At 55.3% G+C, this 18,997-nt stretch overlaps 7 protein-coding genes across 7 annotated transcripts; 3 read left to right on the forward strand and 4 right to left on the reverse strand.

Moving 5' to 3' along the window:
• Positions 1 to 985: 985 nt before the first annotated feature.
• COL26b_013018 (uncharacterized protein) lies at positions 986 to 3,853 on the reverse strand (the record flags this gene model as incomplete). Its single annotated transcript, XM_053185645.1, has 4 exons — positions 986 to 2,111; positions 2,160 to 2,316; positions 2,368 to 2,590; positions 2,666 to 3,853. The coding sequence occupies 4 exons, from the start codon at positions 3,851 to 3,853 to the stop codon at positions 986 to 988; spliced, it is 2,694 nt and encodes an 897-aa protein (XP_053030399.1).
• A 407-nt stretch (positions 3,854 to 4,260) lies between these two features.
• On the forward strand, positions 4,261 to 4,688 carry COL26b_013019 (uncharacterized protein; the record flags this gene model as incomplete). Its single annotated transcript, XM_053185646.1, has 3 exons — positions 4,261 to 4,299; positions 4,375 to 4,485; positions 4,545 to 4,688. 3 exons carry the CDS (start codon positions 4,261 to 4,263, stop codon positions 4,686 to 4,688), a joined length of 294 nt encoding a protein of 97 aa, XP_053030400.1.
• Positions 4,689 to 5,758: 1,070 nt separating this feature from the next.
• On the forward strand, positions 5,759 to 7,116 carry COL26b_013020 (uncharacterized protein; the record flags this gene model as incomplete). The annotated part of the gene is made up of 2 exons (XM_053185647.1): positions 5,759 to 6,054; positions 6,114 to 7,116. The coding sequence occupies 2 exons, from the start codon at positions 5,759 to 5,761 to the stop codon at positions 7,114 to 7,116; spliced, it is 1,299 nt and encodes a 432-aa protein (XP_053030401.1).
• A 1,827-nt stretch (positions 7,117 to 8,943) lies between these two features.
• IDH2 (NAD-dependent isocitrate dehydrogenase) lies at positions 8,944 to 10,509 on the reverse strand (the record flags this gene model as incomplete). The annotated part of the gene is made up of 5 exons (XM_053185648.1): positions 8,944 to 9,735; positions 9,798 to 9,920; positions 9,989 to 10,075; positions 10,240 to 10,296; positions 10,423 to 10,509. 5 exons carry the CDS (start codon positions 10,507 to 10,509, stop codon positions 8,944 to 8,946), a joined length of 1,146 nt encoding a protein of 381 aa, XP_053030402.1.
• A 588-nt stretch (positions 10,510 to 11,097) lies between these two features.
• Positions 11,098 to 13,839, reverse strand: COL26b_013022 (uncharacterized protein; the record flags this gene model as incomplete). Its single annotated transcript, XM_053185649.1, has 5 exons — positions 11,098 to 11,184; positions 11,235 to 13,335; positions 13,389 to 13,577; positions 13,643 to 13,766; positions 13,830 to 13,839. 5 exons carry the CDS (start codon positions 13,837 to 13,839, stop codon positions 11,098 to 11,100), a joined length of 2,511 nt encoding a protein of 836 aa, XP_053030403.1.
• A 1,097-nt stretch (positions 13,840 to 14,936) lies between these two features.
• On the reverse strand, positions 14,937 to 15,883 carry COL26b_013023 (calmodulin; the record flags this gene model as incomplete). Its single annotated transcript, XM_053185650.1, has 7 exons — positions 14,937 to 14,971; positions 15,022 to 15,163; positions 15,214 to 15,284; positions 15,343 to 15,468; positions 15,596 to 15,611; positions 15,686 to 15,742; positions 15,881 to 15,883. The coding sequence occupies 7 exons, from the start codon at positions 15,881 to 15,883 to the stop codon at positions 14,937 to 14,939; spliced, it is 450 nt and encodes a 149-aa protein (XP_053030404.1).
• Positions 15,884 to 17,320: 1,437 nt separating this feature from the next.
• On the forward strand, positions 17,321 to 18,514 carry COL26b_013024 (uncharacterized protein; the record flags this gene model as incomplete). The annotated part of the gene is made up of 3 exons (XM_053185651.1): positions 17,321 to 17,343; positions 17,549 to 17,988; positions 18,042 to 18,514. 3 exons carry the CDS (start codon positions 17,321 to 17,323, stop codon positions 18,512 to 18,514), a joined length of 936 nt encoding a protein of 311 aa, XP_053030405.1.
• Between the last annotated feature and the right edge of the window lie 483 nt (positions 18,515 to 18,997).

The raw sequence follows: 18,997 nt of genomic DNA on the forward strand, positions 1-18,997 counted from the left end.
CCAGCAATGCAACATGAATGACAACCGCGTCCCTAAAACAACTAAAACGTAACTGTGCCGCCTGAACGCCAACTTTCAGCTTTCCAGTCGTAAATGAAACGCCCTTTTTCGCCATTCGCTCTCTCTGTCTCGTCTCTTGTCACCATTGCACCTCAGCGACGCCGGGCACAACAAAGTCTTGGCTCCCTCTGCATCCCTTCCGCGTTGACTGTTACGAAAGCAGGCTGAATTTACATTTGCGGTAGAGAACGCTGGTCAAAGGTATCTACCCCTATTGTAACAGGAGCGAAACTAACTGCATACTTGCCGCCAGCTGTGGCTTCTCCCAACCACGACTTTCCCCCATCTTGACTCCTCTTCAACTTGTGCCGCCATCGCAAGGGCTTCACACTCAGGTCATCCCGTCCAGGACTTGTGGATGCTGCGCTGATCGGAGCATTCTCAAGATGCTCTACGGGTTCCCGAGTGGGCGCTACCGAAACCCCCGTAGATTGGTTCCAAACAATGCCCGAGCAAGGCAGTCCCTACTTCTGCGTCGACTCCAAAAAGGCAAAAGCAGCCAACCTACGTCGGGAGGTTTCGTCGGAATATGCTCGCCAATCGCAGGGGGGAATGCTGGGGTTAGGGATAAGTCAGCTTAACCACGGACATGCCTCGCCAATTCGAATGAAATCCACTCAGGTAAGGGGTCGCAACAGTTTTGACACCAATCTAGGTTAAACACATGTCAAGTAGTGTAGCATAGTCCCTCTTGTCTATAGAGAGGCACCACAGAGGCTAGAAAAAGTTGATAACAGACAAGAAACACATGACACAGTGCTCTTTCAACCCGCAATTGAATTTGGGTTCAAGTGGCACAAGCCGAGTTACACTTGGGCCAGCCATAATGCTGGAAGTAGGTTGGTCAGTTGTTCCGTGTGGAAGTATATCATTCATCATCAATCGTAGAAAAATTTACATGAAATCGAGGCCCCCCCCCCCCAAATCAGTCGTCTCTGGCCGTGCGGTGGTCGCTGGGTGCCGGTGCACCAATAAGCCAGCCAACACCTGATGTCAGGGTTCCCATGGCTGCATCACGAAGCTGATCTCGCTTCCTCGCCCTGGGGTGGTCGTCGTGCGCCTCTCCGTCACCGCTCGCGATTGATTCGGCTATGCTCGGCGCCTTGCTGCCGCCTACAGACTGCTGCAGAGTCGAGAGCGCAGAAAAATTGCGCGATGCAGCGCGAGCTGTGGCACGAGACAGATCGAACAACGACATGGGCGCATCGTCGCCTGCCTTGGCCGCCGCCGCCGTTGTGGAACGAGACTGATTGCCGTATGGCCTGTGGGACCGGATTGCCGGCCCTGAGTCGAATCCTCCAGGCATGCCGTGCGAGCCAACATCAGCAGCGGAGTCTAACGCGGCTTCGCGGGCGGCTTCCTCTTTGAGTGCTGAGTCGAGCTGCTCCTCGCAGCGCCGGAAGGTCTTGAGGATCTCCTGCAGCTGGGAAGGCGGAGCCATGCGAAGCGCAGTAGCCAGGCAGTCGATGCGGTGCTCCAAGTGCCTGATCTCAGCGTTGCCGCTGGCATTACCCAGATGTGTCGGACGGACGGTTCTTGCCGTCCTAATGTACTGGCCTGCTTGCAACGCTGCTCGCCAGGACCAGTCGTCGTCAAGCTGGACTGTGGCATTCGAAACCGAGTTGTCCGCTCGGCCGCTCAGCCGGTTGGCGACATAGGAGTACGCAGTCTCAAAATCGTCTTCCTTCAGGGCGGCCTCGATGCACATGGCCGTGATGCGTTTCTGCGCGGCATCAATGTGTGCTAACTCGTCGTTCTGAACCTGAGGAATGGCCCCCTTTTTGACTCGGTCTACCAGACCGGCGCGGACCATATTGACGCCCATGTCTGCGAGGTCCTGGATGCGTGTATAGCTGTTCGGATTCTGCTCCAGGACTTTGCTGATGATGGAGACCGGGTCGGAGTGCACGCGGAGGACAACGGGGCTGAAAGGCTCACCCTGCCTCAGCACCAGGCGGTAATCACTGAGGGCGTGTGTCGCCTTCAGTAGCGCATCGATCTTTCGCCGCTCTGGCAGGGATTCAGGAATGGTAAGGGGGAAGGAGTTTATGCTGCAACTGTCAGCGGCCATTCCAGGTTGTGGACTATGTGATACTCACATCTCATCGCATTTCTTGAGCCCACCCCTGGTACGGTTAGGATTGGAGGCATTGTCATATGCGTTGAGAGCTGCCGCAATCACCAGCTCCTGAAAGACCTGGGCAGGTAACGGTTTCTCGGCAGGGTTCTCGTACAGCGACCTTGCCAGAGGATATCCTGAACATGTTTAGCAGACAGCCCGGTGTTCCCTTTTCAATCCCAACTTACGTCCACTTGCAAGCAGGGCTTTCAAGATTTCCGTCTCAACAGTTTCGGCTTTGACTCGCGCAAAGAGTCCTACGACTGGCCCATTTGCACTCGATACGCCCCAACATCGGAGCCAGAGCAATTCGTTTCGAGCCTTGATCCAGAAATTCGCGTCATGTTTTGGGGCTTGTGCCGCAACGGCGTGTATTAGCTTCGCGGCTTCGGCATTCTGGTCTCGTTCGTCCTGTATAAACGCCAAATCCCCCGCTCTCTTGACAGTACAGCCCAGCCCGAGTCGTGTTAGTATATATGCACTAACAATAATAGCGTGCAGCAGGTGCGTTGCCTTCTTTGAAGGAGTAGTGAGCGGGTTGTGCGGCTTCAACAGATCGTCCCGCATGAATGCTGTATTTTTGTGGTGTAGGATACCATCCCCTTCCAGATGAGGCACCGCGGACAAGGACTCTGCTGCGGCCTGTAGCGGAAGCGTGTCATCCTCACCAAGAAGATCCATGACTTTTCTCAACATTTGATGGGCGCCCTCAAGTGCTTCGACAGAGGCCTCGGGGACGACGTAGGCGCAGGCCAAGACGGCACGAGCATACCGACAGTCAAGGTACTGTTGCTGCTGCTCGTTGAGCCATACGGCATCATAGTCGCCCAAATCAACATCTACAGCACCTCCCCACTGCTCCACGGCCGCGGCGGCTGCCCTCCAGGAACTCGAACTCAGTGACAGGAGCCACTCCAGAGCTCGCTCCCAACCTGGACTGTGCAGTTCTTCGTCCGTGGATACGCTCAGGGAACTATCCTCAGACTGTTTCCAGCGGGCGTCATTGTGAAGCCACGGAACCAGAAGGCCCCTCAAGTCCCGGCCGATTAGCGCGTGGTCCTCGGACCGCACTCCAGTCTGAGATAGGAGAGCGTCCACGGCAGCGCCGTCAGGTAGCTTCTGAAACTCGGCAAGGGTATAGGGTGTGCCGTCCGCAGGGTAGTATTCGTAATTCCTCCTCAGCAATGGCAGCAATGTCGAGACCATCCACAGACGAATGCCTGGAGCGTATTGCAGAAAAGGACCAAGAAGCTCAGGCAGCTGCGTAAGTAAGCCGGCCTCTTCGTCAACGCGGTGGGCTCTTCGGAGGAGGAAGAGCGTTATCGGGTCGTCCTCTGTATTAAAGGGTGCATCTTCCCATGCCAAGGATAGCAACCGAAGCTTGCGAACCTTCTTCGCCGCGTCCTCCTCGGACAGGTTCTCGACAACGGTGTAGTCCATGCTGGCGGCCTCGCGATCCGCAAAATCCCCCGTAGACAGCTCCTCAAGGAAGTAGACATAGTCGCGGGACCTGACCGTCTCGGGAAGGTAGGTTAGGAGTATGCGCAGGACGACATCTTTGCGCAGGACGGCGGCGTGTCGAGAGGTGAGAAAGGCCAAGCTGTCAATGTCGGCGTTGATGGCAAGGTGGACAGCCAGCAGCACCAGCTTTGGCGGGGACAGGACACGGCTCATGATGCAGGGTTTCGACCATGTCCGTGGAGGAGTATTGGTCGAGAGATTTGGATATCGCGGGGATCTTGTTACGCTGGGTCAAGTTATCGGCGTATCGAGTGTCGGTCGCAGGTAGAGCTCTAAAGTAACAGACATGCACAAGGTCCCTTAGCTTCGTCATAATCAAGTGGGTCTACAGGGATCGAAACGGAGAGAATTAGACGCGCGCTAGCCGAGTGAACCCGCCGCGGCTCCGGAATCACTATTGGAATCAGGTACCTTCTGATAGGACGAGATTTCCTTGCAGCCGCGGTGGCGGCCTTCTTCGGCTAGACACCACTTCAGAACTTCGACATCGCGATCGAGTCCGCGACCTTCCGACGACCTTGAGCTTCACCCACCATCCAATTGGCGTCTGCACAATCATAATGGCCTCTGGATACGGTCTTCACGGAGGCATGTGCTCGGTTCCGAAGATTTTGATGCGCTACTGACTCGGGATCATCGTTATAGGCCCGTCGCGGTGCTTTCCCTTCTGGCAGGAGCTCCTCGGCTGCTACGTTGTGAACACCACTGGCGAGGACCATTCCGGCAAGAAGAAGTGTGGTCTGGCACTGGAGGACTACTACGAGTGTCTGCATCACAAGAAGGAGGTAGGTTTCCAGGGACCTGGCGTCGATTGGGCGGCCAAGGGCTCACCATAGTTATACAGGCTGCGAGAACGAGGGCACTCCAGGCCGCCTACCGAAAGGCCGAGTCAGCCAGCGCACGAGACAATGCCCCGAGTGTCGGTCAAATACGCAATCTGGGACTTATCGGCAAGGAGGATGACACCAAGGCCGTGACGGGGATTTGAACCAGAAAGGGTGGCTTTGCGACACAGTGAAAGAAATGTATACGGCGCGAACCGGACAAGTGGCAGTTGTACGCAGCAATGACAAACCACCGATCTTTTCTAGTCATCGGCTTGCGTCGTGACGATAACTAGCGATGTTGGAAACCCGGGTATACGAGTGACAGCAGAATGCCGACGCACTTGGGAATGCTACTGTTCTTGAAACTGACACAACCATCCAAGGACCATCATCGGATACGGTTTAGTGACGACAACAGCGGCGGGCTTCGGGCTCAAATCTATATAGGACGGATGTCCTTGAGGCAGATGCATGGTTAAAGTACAGAGGGATTCAGTCTGAATCCGTCCGCACATGTTTTGAAATATCGAGGCGCTCGGCAGCGAAGAGTTGCTGGGTTTAGTGTAAAGCAGTCATTTGAATTCCCGGGACGAAATAGGGATAGAAACGCCTCCGCAAATCGAACTAATGGGGAAAAACATAATGCAGGACAAGGGGTATCGGATGCTGCAGGAAGGTTCGAGATACAACCGAGTAACGCACGAGGAACAAGTTGTCTATTCTTTTTTGGTAGGTGGCGAGCGATGTCTGGGTAGGTGCTGCTTAAGGAGAGCGCGGCCCAGAGGGTCTGCCGACCTAGGTAGGTAGCCAGTAGTACCTGCCAAAGATAATTTTGACGTTCTCACCTCTTCAATGGTGAGAATCCTGCCAAAACCCAACCCCGCGTCACCACCACCACCTACGTGCATGGGAACTGACCAGCCTTACTTGGCCGCGTTCCCCGTCAGAGAAGATGCCAACTCTTCGTGGGATTGACGTCTCTGTCGTCCTCAATCCCACCGAGCCTCCTCTACCCGAGCTTCCTCACCCAGACGCGTCTTCTGTTAGCCTTCGTGGACTGAAGCTGACCAGCCCAACGTCGTCTCCAGCTTCGAGCTTGCACGCCACCCCTGAAAAGTGTCGAGCGCAGAGCACGGTATATATCCCGTCCGCCCCAGGTGCCCAGTTCCACATCCGCTATGGAATCAACAGACCGCCCGCCGACGCCAGGTACTTATATTTCAGGCTGGTAATGAACGGTCGCCCAGTTGCATCGTGGGGCATCAAGTCACAGACCGGCACCATCGAGATTGTCAGCCACGCCTTGTACGTGCCCGACAATAAATGGACATACCGAGAAAGCGGGATGGTTTACAGGCGGGAAGGCGTCGAGAAGAGATTCTTCCATTTCACGCCTCATTCCGGCAAGGATACGCCTGCCGCCATGGACGGCGGCCTCGTCGAGCTTCAGGTCTTTCGTTCAAAGGGAAGGAAGAGGAGGTCCCCCGAGCTTGCCGATTTCAGAAACCAGGACGCCTACGGAATCACGTAAGTTCCCCCATTTTATTCGGGCAACTCAAGTTCAAGATGTTCATGTTGGGTGGCAGCTCTCCTACGGGTGGTCTCATTGAGACGCCCCAAGACTTGACTTATTATGACTGGCGTCTTGTCGACGCCGTGGACATACCATACGCCACGTTCCGCTTCTTCTACCGTACTTGGTGTCATTTGAAGGAATTGAATCTCGTGCCAGAATCTCTTTGCAATGAGCTCATTGCATCATCGGGATTCACTGAAGAAACCACAGAGGAAACCCCGCCAGACACCCTCAGCGTGCCAGCCGAGCCAGCAAGAAGCAGCGAGACAACCAATTTCGCCTTTGACCCAGCCGACGGTTCTGTTTTTGGAAGCGGCGTCTCTCAGAGCAGCCACAGGCGGGACCGGAAAGCGTTCAAGCTTCCTACACCACCCAAGCTAATGCCCCCGAAACCCGCTCGACTGGAGCTGCCGCAGCCAAGCAAGCTATCTCGCGATATCAGGCAGGTATCAGATCTTGCGAGACCGTTGCCACCTTTACCGGACATTGAAGTGCCTATCCGCAGACCTTCCCTGGAGTCATCACGAGCTCCCTCCGTCACACCTTCCCTCCAAACATATGCCGATGAGTCGAGCGGGGCCGACGAGATTGAGCTTGGAGTTGCTAGGCGAGTTGTCTTGCCTCAAGCCTCCAAGGAACCGGGCGGAACGGAACAGCCGCTGCGCCCGCTCCCCGCACCTCCCACGATACCCCCGTCACCTTCTGACTACGACACAACGCCCCCTTCCTCGGGCGGCTCCAAGGCATTCAAGCACATTGGGCGGCAGGAATACTTGGTCGGAACGACACGTCAGCGAGGTGCTTCGGGGTTCGATGTCGACGCCCCTGGCGAGGGAAGCTCGTTGACCATTGAGAACTTTAGCAACATAAGCATTTCGGAGGGAGAATGGTTCAGGAGTCCATCACCACTGCGCCGCAAACGAGGCAGGGTGAATCTGAACGGACCCAACGCGCCAACGACTCTGCATACGACCTTGTTCTCGCTGGGAGGGGAAAACGATGATTTCATATAGTCGTTGATCACAGAGACGACAAGGCGGTGGCGATGTCACAACTATCATACGATAAGGGGTTCCTGGCGGAACTTTAGTCAAAGGCAGCAGGTGCTGTGCAACCGGAATTTTCTTGGGAGGTGAAGGTTGCCATGGCCTTGATGTGTAATGAATTTAGGTCATTGGTACGCGGCGGAATTTACTCTAGTCGATCGACTGTGTGGAATTGTTCGTAGCACGACAAAGCGTGCACTCAAAGCAAGCAAACACATGAATCTACGAAACTACCACCACTTTTCGCAGAGCACTCGATCGCTTCCGAGGTCCAGCCCACTAGAAGAAGTGAGCTTACGGACGAATTCGTCCGTCATCGATGGCACCCCGCAGACATACACTATTGCCGAGCCGTGATCCTCCTTTGGTCCCAAAGCTGCAGAAATGTCCTCCAGAGTGATTCGCTGGGGCCGAAAGCCGACGTCCATCTCGTTACACGACAGGACGTTCCTGTCAACCGGCTTGTTCAAGCCAGTCAGAAACAGCTGCAGACGGCCGCTGACCTTCCCCCGTCCATAGATGGTGGCCAGGCGTTCCACAAATAAAATCTTCTCAGAGTCGAGATCATTAGGTGCCTTCACAGAGTATAAGAAGTGGATGTCGTATGGACAATTTTTCTCAGATAAATGGCTTAAAATACTCATCAACGGGTTGATGCCGACGCCGCCGGCCACAAACACAATTCGGCGAACAGATGAGAGATCAACATCGGGCGGGGGCCAGACGAAGGCGCCGCCCACGCGAACCTTGATTAATGTCCCGATGGATGCCTCCTCCCAAAGCCAGGCGGCCGGAGGGTTTGTTGATCTCTGCACCGCAAGCTCGAGGTACGACGCGGTTGGGAGACTGGCTTTGGAGGGAGGGCTGGTGATGGTGAAGCCGCCAGGTTTGGGGATGTTGGGAACGAAGGTATCAAGCCATTGCCCAGGGAGAAACTGGAGTTGGTTCAGCATGTGCCAAGGATGTGATGCGTTTGGCGCTCTGTTGCCGCACGATGCGTACCTTGATGCTTGACTCGTCACTGATCCCTAGGCGAAACAGCCGCGTGTTATCATTAATTTGACCGATTTGATCCAGAGTCACAGAATGGATTTGCTTTGATCCACGTCAGCGCAGGACTTTGGTGGACATAGTAGAGGGAACGGAAATGATCTCTCACTGAATCACGCGGGTCGCTTGCGGTGCGTTCAATGTGCGATTCTTTACTCCGGGTTGCCTCCATTCTAGCGGCTGATCGGAACCCACGAGAGTGAGGGCCTGAAACGACACAAAACAGTCTTGATCGGCCGAGGCCACGCATTTGGTGACGCTGTGGACTCTAGCAGATATTGGAGTTGAGACGCCCTTTGATGGCCCGACGTCGGACACTGGATGACATACGCCGTCGCGCGCGCACACACCCACACACACACCCGGGCCCGTGTGGGCCGCAAAGCCAGAAACCGCCGTAGACAACAAGCTACCGCAACCCCTACCGTTATCCGGCAGGTAGTCGTCGGCCTTGTGCCGTAAAGCCATTTATTCGGCCGGTCGTCGCCTGAAACGGAAGGATTCTCTCCCGATTTTGGCTGCGCCCATTGACTACGTTTCCAGACCGAGCTGTACCTGCACACCTACCCACATGGATCTGGGTCACGCCGGGCAACAGAGCGCACCGTCAGCTTCTGTCGGGATTCATCAATTCATTCATTTACGACTATGGCTCTAACGCAAGAAAATATCCGTTGATGTACAGTCTACTACAGGTATCCCGGATCTCTATCAGGAAATGCAGGTATCCACCGATGCAGGTATTTACAGCTTGGAAATGATGGCGCCAGCGAACTCGTCCGTCTTGGCCTTGCCACCCAGGTCACCAGTGAGGGCCTTTCCTTCGGCGAGGGTATCAAAAGCAGCCTTCTCGATTCTGTCGGCGTACTCGCCGAGGCTCATGTGACGCAGCATCATCATGGAGGAGAGCAGGAGAGCAGTGGGGTTAGCCAAGCCCTTGCCGGCAATGTCGGGGGCGGAGCCGTGGACAGCCTCGAAGATGGAGCACTCGTCGCCGATGTTGCCGGAGGGGGTGAGGCCGAGACCGCCGATGAGACCGGCGCACATGTCGGACAGAATGTCACCGTACAGGTTGGGCATGACGAGGACCTTGTCGTTGTAGGGGAGAGGGTCGGTGGTCATCTTCAGGCAGGTGTTGTCGAGGAGCTCGGCATCGAACTCGATATCGGGGAAGTCCTTGGCGACCTCGTTGCCGGTCTTGAGGAAGAGACCGTCGGACATCTTCATGATGGTGGCCTTGTGAACAACGCGGACCTTCTTGCGACCAATCTCGCGGGCGTGCTGGAAGGCAAAGCGGAGGACGCGCTCGGAGGCCTCGCGGGTGATGAGCTTGATGGACTGGACGACACCATCAACAACGACATGCTCGATACCAGAGTATTCACCCTCGGTGTTCTCGCGGATCAGGACGGTGTCGACGTTGTCGTAGGGGGTCTTGTAGCCGGCGACGGATCGGCAGGGACGCAGGTTGGCGAAGAGGTTGAAGGTGCGGCGGAGAGTCAGGTTGAGGGAGACGTGGCCCTTGCCAATGGGGGTCTGCAGCGAGAAACGGTGAGTAAAACTGGCTGATGATCCTGGCTTGGTAGGTATATACATACGGCGAGGGGACCCTTCAGGGCGATCTTGTTGCGCTTGATGCTCTCAATGGCGGCATCGGGGATGGCAGTCTTGCCATCCTTGAGGATGGGAGTGACATCGACAGGCTCCCAAGTGACGGGGGCCTTTTCTGAATGATCAGTACCAGGTCTACTGCTGAGAAAAGGAGCGCAAGTGCCGTGACCAAACGTACCTTTGCCGCGGCGAAGATGTCCTTGACGGCCTGGGAGATCTCGGGACCGATTCCGTCACCCTCAATCAAGCTGACCGGGTAGTTGCCCTGCGCGACGAAATCAGCATGCTAGTGCCTCAAAAATCTGGAGTACTGCGGATTGAGCGTCGCCAATTGAGCTGTCCAGCGTGTACAACTAGAGCGACATATTCCTATTGCGCGCAAACCATGTGGGGCATCTGGAACGGGAACGAGCTTGAGGGTGTACGTACGTTAGAGTCCTTGACGCCGTTGAACTTGGCGACCTTCTCGCTGTAAAATCTGGAGTTCTGCTTCTCTTGTTAGCCAACGCTGTGCTAGCCGTCAGATGGTGATGTTGCGGCTCGACGCTGCGGGTTGTACGTGGAGCTGCTGGAGGGGCCAGATCGGGGGATCGGGGACTATCAACTGCGTACCTGGAACTGGGAAACGGCGGCGGCGCGAGGGGCAGCGCGCAGAACCTGCCGCCTCATGGGCGCAGCGAAAGTACGGGCGGCCAGCATTGTGACGGAGGTATGAGCGGTTCTTTAGAGGGGAGAAGGATACAAGTTACGCCGAAGGAGTAAAGTTGCGACGAGGTGGCTGATCCGGGAAGATTTTGTTATCGGGGGATCGGAATTTCAAAGTCGGGTAAGGTCGGCTACGCTTCGTAAATACGTCGCTTACATAATATGGCAACTCCCAGGATTCGCTGCGGGGACTGTCAGTAAAAGGTTGGCAAATTATGCAAGCGCGTCAACGGTGCTATTATATAGGACGAGATTATTGTAACCTTGATCGCTACAGAGAGCACGCTTTAGTGGAGGAATGGCCGTTGAAGCCCTGAGTAAGAATTGGTGTTCCCGCCAGGTGCTTTGTACCTTAAATGCTGTGGGACGTCGGACGCCCGTCAGGCTCAGTCCCCGCAAAACGCCCTGAACATCAAACCCAAACTACAATCCATCTCAATATGCTTTCGAGGCACCAGTACTAAGAACGCTGCTCGACTTTTCATCGTTGCAGATTCATCTATTTTGATCACGCTTGCCTTGCCATATTAAATACACAAGCTCAAGTCATCAATGCTCATTTGATCTTGGTGGGCCGCCGCCTCAAGATGGTTCGGTCCAGTTCACCTGGTCCATCACTTCTCCGGCTGATGGGTGCGCATAGCCAATCCTCAAGCGTAAACGCAATGGCTGCGTACAGTTAGCTTTGTCTGTATCAATCGGCCACGAACTTGACTTACTCCCTTGGCCCCAGAGACAATCATTTTCTGGGTGGCCTCAGCACCCGGGCCGACCTCCGTACTGGAGATGCTCATGAGCTGCAGCTTCTGCGTCTTAGGAACGGCTGCTTGCAGTCCCACGTTTGACAAAGGACCAGCACCCGAGTTTCGGAACCGCGCAATGGCCTGGACAAGACCCTCGGCATTGCGCTGAACCTGGAAGCTGACGTTGAGCCCATTGTTGTCGTAGACTGGTAGACCTGCCGGTGCCTGCGGAGCAGCTTGCGGCTGGGGTGGAGGGGTTGCGGCAGCCATTGAGGACATCAGGTCCATGTTTGAGCCGCCGCCTGCGACGGGGGCAGGGGAGGCCGCTGGCTGAGCAGGGCCTGGAGAGAAAAGGTCCATTATCGACGCAACATTGGATTGTTGCGGCTGGGGAGAGGCGGAAGTAGGAGGTGACGATGTGCCGCCCAAAATGTCGGCAAGCAGATCGGTGTTGGAGGCACCGCCAGGAGCAGGTGTAGTTGTGGGAGGAGTGTCCATGAGATCGAATAGGAGATCCTGCTCAGTGGGCTTGACAACGCGGGATCTCCTGTTCGCAGCCTTTGCAGACTTTTTGGTCGTTGCGGGGCCCAGCACGCGCGACTCCTCCTTGATCTGAGGAGGCGGCATCTTCTCCAAGACGCCGTTGCGGATCTGGTCATACGAAAAGAGGTTGCTGTACTCCACGGCTCTTTGCTGCACCTCAACGTCCAAACTCGTTTGGTGAATCTCCAACAGCTGGCGAACTCTTACGATCTGCGTCGAGTCGGACAGTCTCGTTGTGAGCTTGACGAGGGCCGTGACGATATACTCGGTCGATACCTGGGTGGCGTAGTTGCTGTTCAAGATGGTCGAGAAGAGATCAATGATTTCATGCTCCTTCACCTCCTGCACGAGCTCCTCCTCCTCATACTGACCTCCTCTCAGCAGAGCGTCCCCGTACTCGCCAATGCACCATGCTCCGGCTTGCGTCAAACTCTCTTGGGTGATGTCCTTTTTCAGATTCGTATAGAGCTTCTGAACCGCGTACGTCTGCAGTTCGGGCGCGGTGGCGACTAATCGGATGAAGGAGGACATGATGGGCTCCTTGACGTAGTTACCGGCGAGAGTGAGTACCCGAAGCATAGTATCGACGTGCCAGCGCTTGTTGGGTGCAAACTTATCCGCAGCGATGCCTATTTGACTGGTCATTGTGGGCTTAAACTCGTTGTCGGCGACCTCGAGGAAGGCGAGCAGCTCCCGGATAAGAACCCGGACGTTGCTCTCGTTAATAAGGGTGAAGCTTAGCTCTAAAGCGCGCCTCCTGATGCTGATATCGGGGTCTCTCAAACACTCGAGAATCGTGTTGCGATGCCTCTGGACGGCATTCGGCTCGATGGCCACGACTTTGATGAGAGTATTGAGAGCGACGTAGCGGATGTTGTTATCGCGGTTGGACAAGAACTTGCCCAGGATGTTGACTCCAAGGACGCGCAAACCAGAGTCGGCCTCGATGTCCAGAATCGTGAGCACAGCCTCGTACAGGATAGAGTTTCCCACATTCTTTGACGAGTCCGTGTTCGTCGCAACCTGAGCCAGAATATCGTTGATTTGCTCGGTGACCTGCGCGTCTCCCATAGCCAGCACCCTCAGCAGACGCAGAATCTTGACTTGGACGAAAGGGTCGGTGATGCCCGTCACGTCGTGTTCGGGGGCATAGCCGGATGTTGCCAAGCCCTTCAGGGTCCTGACAAGGCCCGGCACGAAGGACTTGAACTTTTCGACAATCCCTTCCTCCCCACCTTCTTCCTCGTCGGCCTCGCACAAGCTGGTGACCAGAGTCAGACCGCAAAGCAAGACACCATGATTCCGGTCGGACAGGAGCTGGTGGGCCTTGTCGACGAAGTGCTCCTGGAGGTCGGGGACCTTCCGGCATATACGCATGGCGCAAAGGGCGGCTTTCCTCCGAATATAGGGGTTCGACGTGTTAATACAAGCCTCAACTTCGGCGAATAGATCTCTGGACATTTCGATAGATGCAATGTTGCCGAGGGTGCAGAGGGCCAGGCCGACGACATATTGGTTCGAGTGGGAGAGGTCACTGCAGCGTGTTAGTTCACGACTGTATAGCCACCAAAGGCATCACATCCATACTTTTTGAGCGAGTTTGTGACCAGTGTCAACACCTCCTGATTCTCGTCAAGTAGCAAACTGGTTGCCAAATGACCCAGGCGCTTATCTGCGAATCGCGGAGAGGCCAGCAGCTTCAGACACTCAATCTGACCGAAATGAGTTCGCTCGCCGAGGGTGAAGAGGTAGAGGAGCTTGGCGACATTGTTCCTTCTGTTACTCGACAGTCAGCCACGGTCCCGATACCTTGGGTTGGGCGTCTCGGAGCGGATGCGCACCTCACGCTATGATCGCCACTCTCTTCCCTGAAACTTGCTCGAATAGAAGCGCTTTCCTTCTGGATGACAGCTCGTTCGTCGGCAATGGTCTTGGCGGCTCTAACGTTGCGGATGAATTGCTTCACTGTGGTATAATGCACGTCAGCTCCAGACCAGCGGCATAGAGGGGCAGGGGCTGCTCTCGTACAGGAACTCATGTCGGGCAACAAGGGGCGGCCCGTGTAGGGCCTGGAACAGGCTTATCGTGCCTACGGGTGAAATGGACGAGGATGCAGGCTCGTCGGGAGCTCTCGTTTCGCGAGTCACCAGCGTCGAGATGTTGGAATGGTCGAGTTGCAGCAGACTTTCGATTGTCGACGAATAGACCAGATTGGCATGCCCAGGATGTCAGGTCCGGGCGGGCTCGACGGTGCACGTATCGGTGCTGGTGCAGGTACAGCAGGTCTCCAGCCTGGCACTGGCAGGTCCCAGCGTCACGTCAGTGGAGCCGATGTTAGAGTGCGGCCCTATATGTCAGGCGCAAATTATTCCCGTAGCGGGTCGGTAAGCTTCAGGGGTTTTAGGGGCACTGTCGCGGGCCTTTCAGTAGGCACCTTAGCCGCGAATGTCCATTCGAGTCGGCCACGGTGTGGTCCAGTAGCTCCCGTCGTCGCTTGTTTCTTTCTTCTTAGCTTACCTAGCTGCCTTACCTAGGTATGAGGGTCAAATCGAGGCAGTGCCTGCAGCCCTGCCAAGTCAGATCGTTCTGCCGCGTCAGGCACATGTGATTAGCTCTGTTGAAGAGGTTTTGGGCTTGATCTCACGCCTGTGATTCGCTTGCCCGACCATTGTTTGAGTACTTTGACATCCCGAGACGATCGACAACTACTTCTCAAAACCTGACATGCAACAACTTCACATACTGCTTGGTCCGCCTGGTGCTACTTTACTTTTGCATTCGTCGTCTTAGAGGAAACCCCTTCTAAGTGCAACCCCGGTCTCACCGAAATACGTCTTGTGTCTCTGTCTGTGGGGTGTGTGTATTCGTTATAAAAGCATCATGAGAGCAGGAACGGGACAGGCAAGCGTGCTGGTAATGAGACGTAATCATAGAGTCCTCCATCCGTCCGAATGTCAAACTCGTCCTTCCGCTGGGTCTTTGAGCAAGGAAACTTGCGCCGTCGAAAAGGGATGCATTACTTTCCCCCCAACCAAACCAGACCCGAAGGCCTACCCACGTCTTTCCTCGCAAGAAACAAAACGTCACGTCGCCAGTGTTCTAGGCCTGGCGCCGCTGCTCGAACAACCTGACGCCTTACTTCTGCATCATCAGCTGGACGAACTCGTTGTCTACACCGCCTGTTAGTGCCCATGACGCATACCAATCAATCGACACTCACAGTCAATGCGTCCATCGCCGTCCTGATCGGCCTCGCGAATCATCTCGTCAACCTCGTCGTCGGTAAGCTTCTCACCAATGGAGGTCATGACGTGACGCAACTCGGCGGCGGAGATGAAGCCGTTGTTGTCGCGGTCAAAGACCTACTCAGAGTCAACATCAATCGCAGCGGAAAAGCACCGTCGTAGCCAACCTTGAAAGCCTCGCGAATCTCCTCTTCGGAGTCTGTATCCTTCATCTTGCGGGCCATCATAGTCAGGAACTCTGGAGGACAGTCAGCGGGTCTGTATTGTGTGACGCAGGATTCCGCGTGTCCACCTACCGGGAAAGTCGATGGTGCCGTTGTTGTCGGCGTCGACCTCGTTGATCATGTCCTGGAGCTCCGACTCGGAGGGGTTCTGGCCGAGAGAGCGCATGACGGTGCCCAGCTCCTTTGTAGTGATTTGGCCTGTCCAACTCTTTAGCTCGATTCTACATGCCTCGACGGCGGCATCGAATGCCGCTGGTGTATCGACGGTCGCGAACGGCGTTCCCAGGAGCGCATCGAAGGGGAGCAAAAGGGGTGAGGCACTGACCATCGCCATCCTTGTCCTTGTGTGGGTTAGCAAAGGCCACGACTGTCGCCAGGAGCAAGAGATGGCAGCGAGATGAAGAAAGGGACTCACAAAGAGGGAGAAGGCCTCCTTGAACTCGGAGACTTGCTCTTCGGTGAGGGAGTCAGCCTGAATGAAGAGACGGCGTTAGCATGGGCGGCGGCGATGAGTGTCAACAATCAACAGCCCCTCAGCCGCGGGGTTGGCTCCTGAAGATGGTGTGTCGATGCGGGACAGGGCGTAAAGTTGGAAAGCGACATTACTGACCATGGCGAATATAGACTATGGATTGCGGAAAGGATATTTGGGAGTCTGATGTGTCCGAATGTAATGGGGGCCGAGTTGCTGAAGCCGGAGGATATTCGCAAGAGTTGTTCTCAGGTCCTGGCCGAGTTGGATGCTACTGGATGCCTTGGGGGTCGAGCTTTTCTTTAGTGTGCAGCTCGTGGGGAGGAATGGGGCGGAAGGGGGGAATGTGGTCGGGCGATAGGGGGGCCCCGGGCGTCGAAGGCTGGAAGCTGACAGGCTGGCCGGCGTCTGGAGCATCAGGTGTTGAACCATGTCGACCAGGCTGCGCTTAAGCTGCCTTTCGAAGTCTCCAAGGCATTTCCAGTCTTGTCCTCACTTACCTATAGGCCTTATGTAGGTAAGGCACCCTCGTTAAAGAGTTCCAGGTAAGGTACAGAGCCCCATGAGCTCTGCAAACCTTGCCTAAGGTGCCTATGGTAGGTAGGTATTTGTAGGTAGATACACCGTTCCGTGTGGTACCTGTGAGTTGGACTGAACTTCTGTCCTCAGAACGGCTTTGGGATGGACCCTTCCAGACATGGAAATAGTAAAGGGTGATGACTGCCAGGCGTGCCAGGTGTCACTGTGTACCAACATGGAACCCACAGCTTAATTTTCCAGGTACATTAATCATGATGCAAGCTGACAAAAAGTAATATCAGTTGCCTCAAGGTGGGAATTCGGCAGTCAAGTTCCCACTGTAACTTGCACGCTGCCTGTTGCTTATACCTCAATCTACTGCATACCTAAGGTAGGTATCCGTAGATGCTAAGTACTGGGCCTGGTAGTGAGGCACTGAGCAGTCTCGCCAGCACGGACAGTCAGGAGCTGCCGGTCGGTCCACAGGCGCCTCAGTGCCTGCCTCTACCTGGGTATGTAGGTAGTAGGTAGGTACGTAAGGAAGGAGATGGCAGGCCTGATGCAATCTGTTCCACCAGGAGATACCTGTCCAATTCCAACAGTGTACCCAAGGTAATGTACCTAGGTAATATTAATGCGACCTGTCGGCGAATCCCCGGTCTGGAGCACGAGCACCTCGAGATTCAAGAAGCTGTCTGTCACTTGCCGACCTGTCTGACTTAGGCAACTTACAAACCACATGCCTTTTGCGCATACCTGCGAAAAGTAATGCCAAACGAGTCTTGGAGCTGTACCTTGCCATTCCGGACAGCGCGCACACGTTCAGCCGCCCTTGACAACTCCCGTTGACGTGTGTCCGCCCTTGCGTATTTGACAACCGACACCTATTACACTTTCGCGACTCGTCGGCACTCGTCACGTTGCGTCTTACCCACGCCAATGGTGTCCTGTTCTCCCTTCACGACCCTCCGTTCATGACGACGACCCTGAGCGGCCCGCGCAGCGAGCGACAAAGGACCCCAGGCTGAGGAGTACTATCACAGCTATCTGGCGTCCGCCATGTGGCGAGACCGCACGAACCTGTAAGCCTGTCCGCATGCGCTTCGCATCCCTCAAAGGCACCTGCGAAGCTGCTCGTCCCGCCTCTCGCTGACACCCAGCCTCCCGCCGCAGGTATATTTCCTATCGGCAAACGTATGCACACCATCCTACGAAACGCTCCAAATACGGTGGTGCAGCCGGTGGGAATGGCTTCGGCGATGCCTTTGGGGGTAGCAGCTATGCTAGTGGGAGCGACGACACCCGCGGCCTCCTCTCGGCTGGCGCCTTCGAGGACGATGGCGATGCCGTCATAGAGATGGATCTCCTTCCACCTCGCTGGGCCGATGTATCCGATGAGATCACCGACCTGCTGGCGGACATCGCCACCAGGAGCCAGGCTCTTGAGCGCTTACACCAGAAGCATGTGCTACCCGGTTTCAATGACGAGGACACCAAGAAGGCGGAGGAAAGAGAGATCGAGACTCTCACACAGCAAATCACCAAAGGTTTTCATGACTGCCATCGGTGCATTCAAAAGGTCGAACAAATGGTCAGGGAATCGAAACAGTCAGGTACCATTACCAGCGCCGAAGAGACGATGGCCAAGAACATACAGATATCATTGGCTTCACGAGTCCAAGAAGCTAGCGCGCTGTTGAGGAAGAAGCAGAGCGCATATCTGAAAAGTAAGTGCGAGCTCTGGCACATGTCCCGTGACAGCCCATTGATGACAACACAGAACTACGCGGGATGAGCGGCCTCGGGGGCGGCGTGGCCAGTGCGGATAGGGGATCAACACCGCAGCCCTCAAGCTCCTATATGGACCCTTCAATGCTCGAGTCGGACGCGGACAGGTCCTTTTCACAATCAACACTCCAGGCTACACAGCAAAAGCTCCTCCAATCGAATGACACAGCCATCACCCAGCGCGAACGTGAGATTGAGGATATTGCACAGGGTATCATTGAGCTGGCCGACATCTTCCGCGACCTGCAGAACATGGTGATCGACCAGGGCACCATGCTGGACAGGATAGACTACAACGTCGAGCGCATGGCCACGGACGTAAAGGGAGCCGAGAAGGAGCTGGTCGTTGCCGCCGGATACCAGAAGAAAACGACAAAGCGGAAAATTATACTGTTGCTCTTGATCATCATTGCCGGCTTAATCATCTTGCTAGTGATTAAGCCCAAAAAGCATGGCGACGAGTAGGCGCTGGGAACGACATGTGGTGAGATGAGAGACGAGGTGTAAATTAAATGTATGATTTTCTTCTAGACAAATGTTGAGCGAATTTTTGTTCTTATCCTAAGTCGCGGTGCGTCCTCCCGCGTCGCTTATGGACGACGTCCACAATCAGTCCTTCCAGGACACTGATTTCAGGCATCAAGCCCTGCCCTTTAGATTGACCGAGAGCTTCATTAATCTGTTTCCTCACAGCAGCCAGGTCGGGTAGTCTAACTGTTGCTTTCTTTCTTTGAGGATGAAGGAGATGAGCTAAGAGTCTGATGACTTCGCGTCGAATGGCAGACTCCTGCAACAGTACACCGCGCTTCTGCAGCTGGCCAAGTAGCCGGACACCCCGCAGAATAACCAGCTTGTCGTCTCCCACTGATGTCGAGGCCGACGCCTGCGAGACGGAGCGTTTGAAACCCCATCGGGCTATGGCTACTTGTAACTTCGGATTTTCAAAGA

This window comes from Colletotrichum chrysophilum, assembly GCF_026319265.1.
Source record: "Colletotrichum chrysophilum strain AFK26 chromosome Unknown scaffold_201, whole genome shotgun sequence".
In the NCBI taxonomy this organism is placed as follows: Eukaryota; Fungi; Ascomycota; class Sordariomycetes; order Glomerellales; family Glomerellaceae; genus Colletotrichum; species Colletotrichum chrysophilum.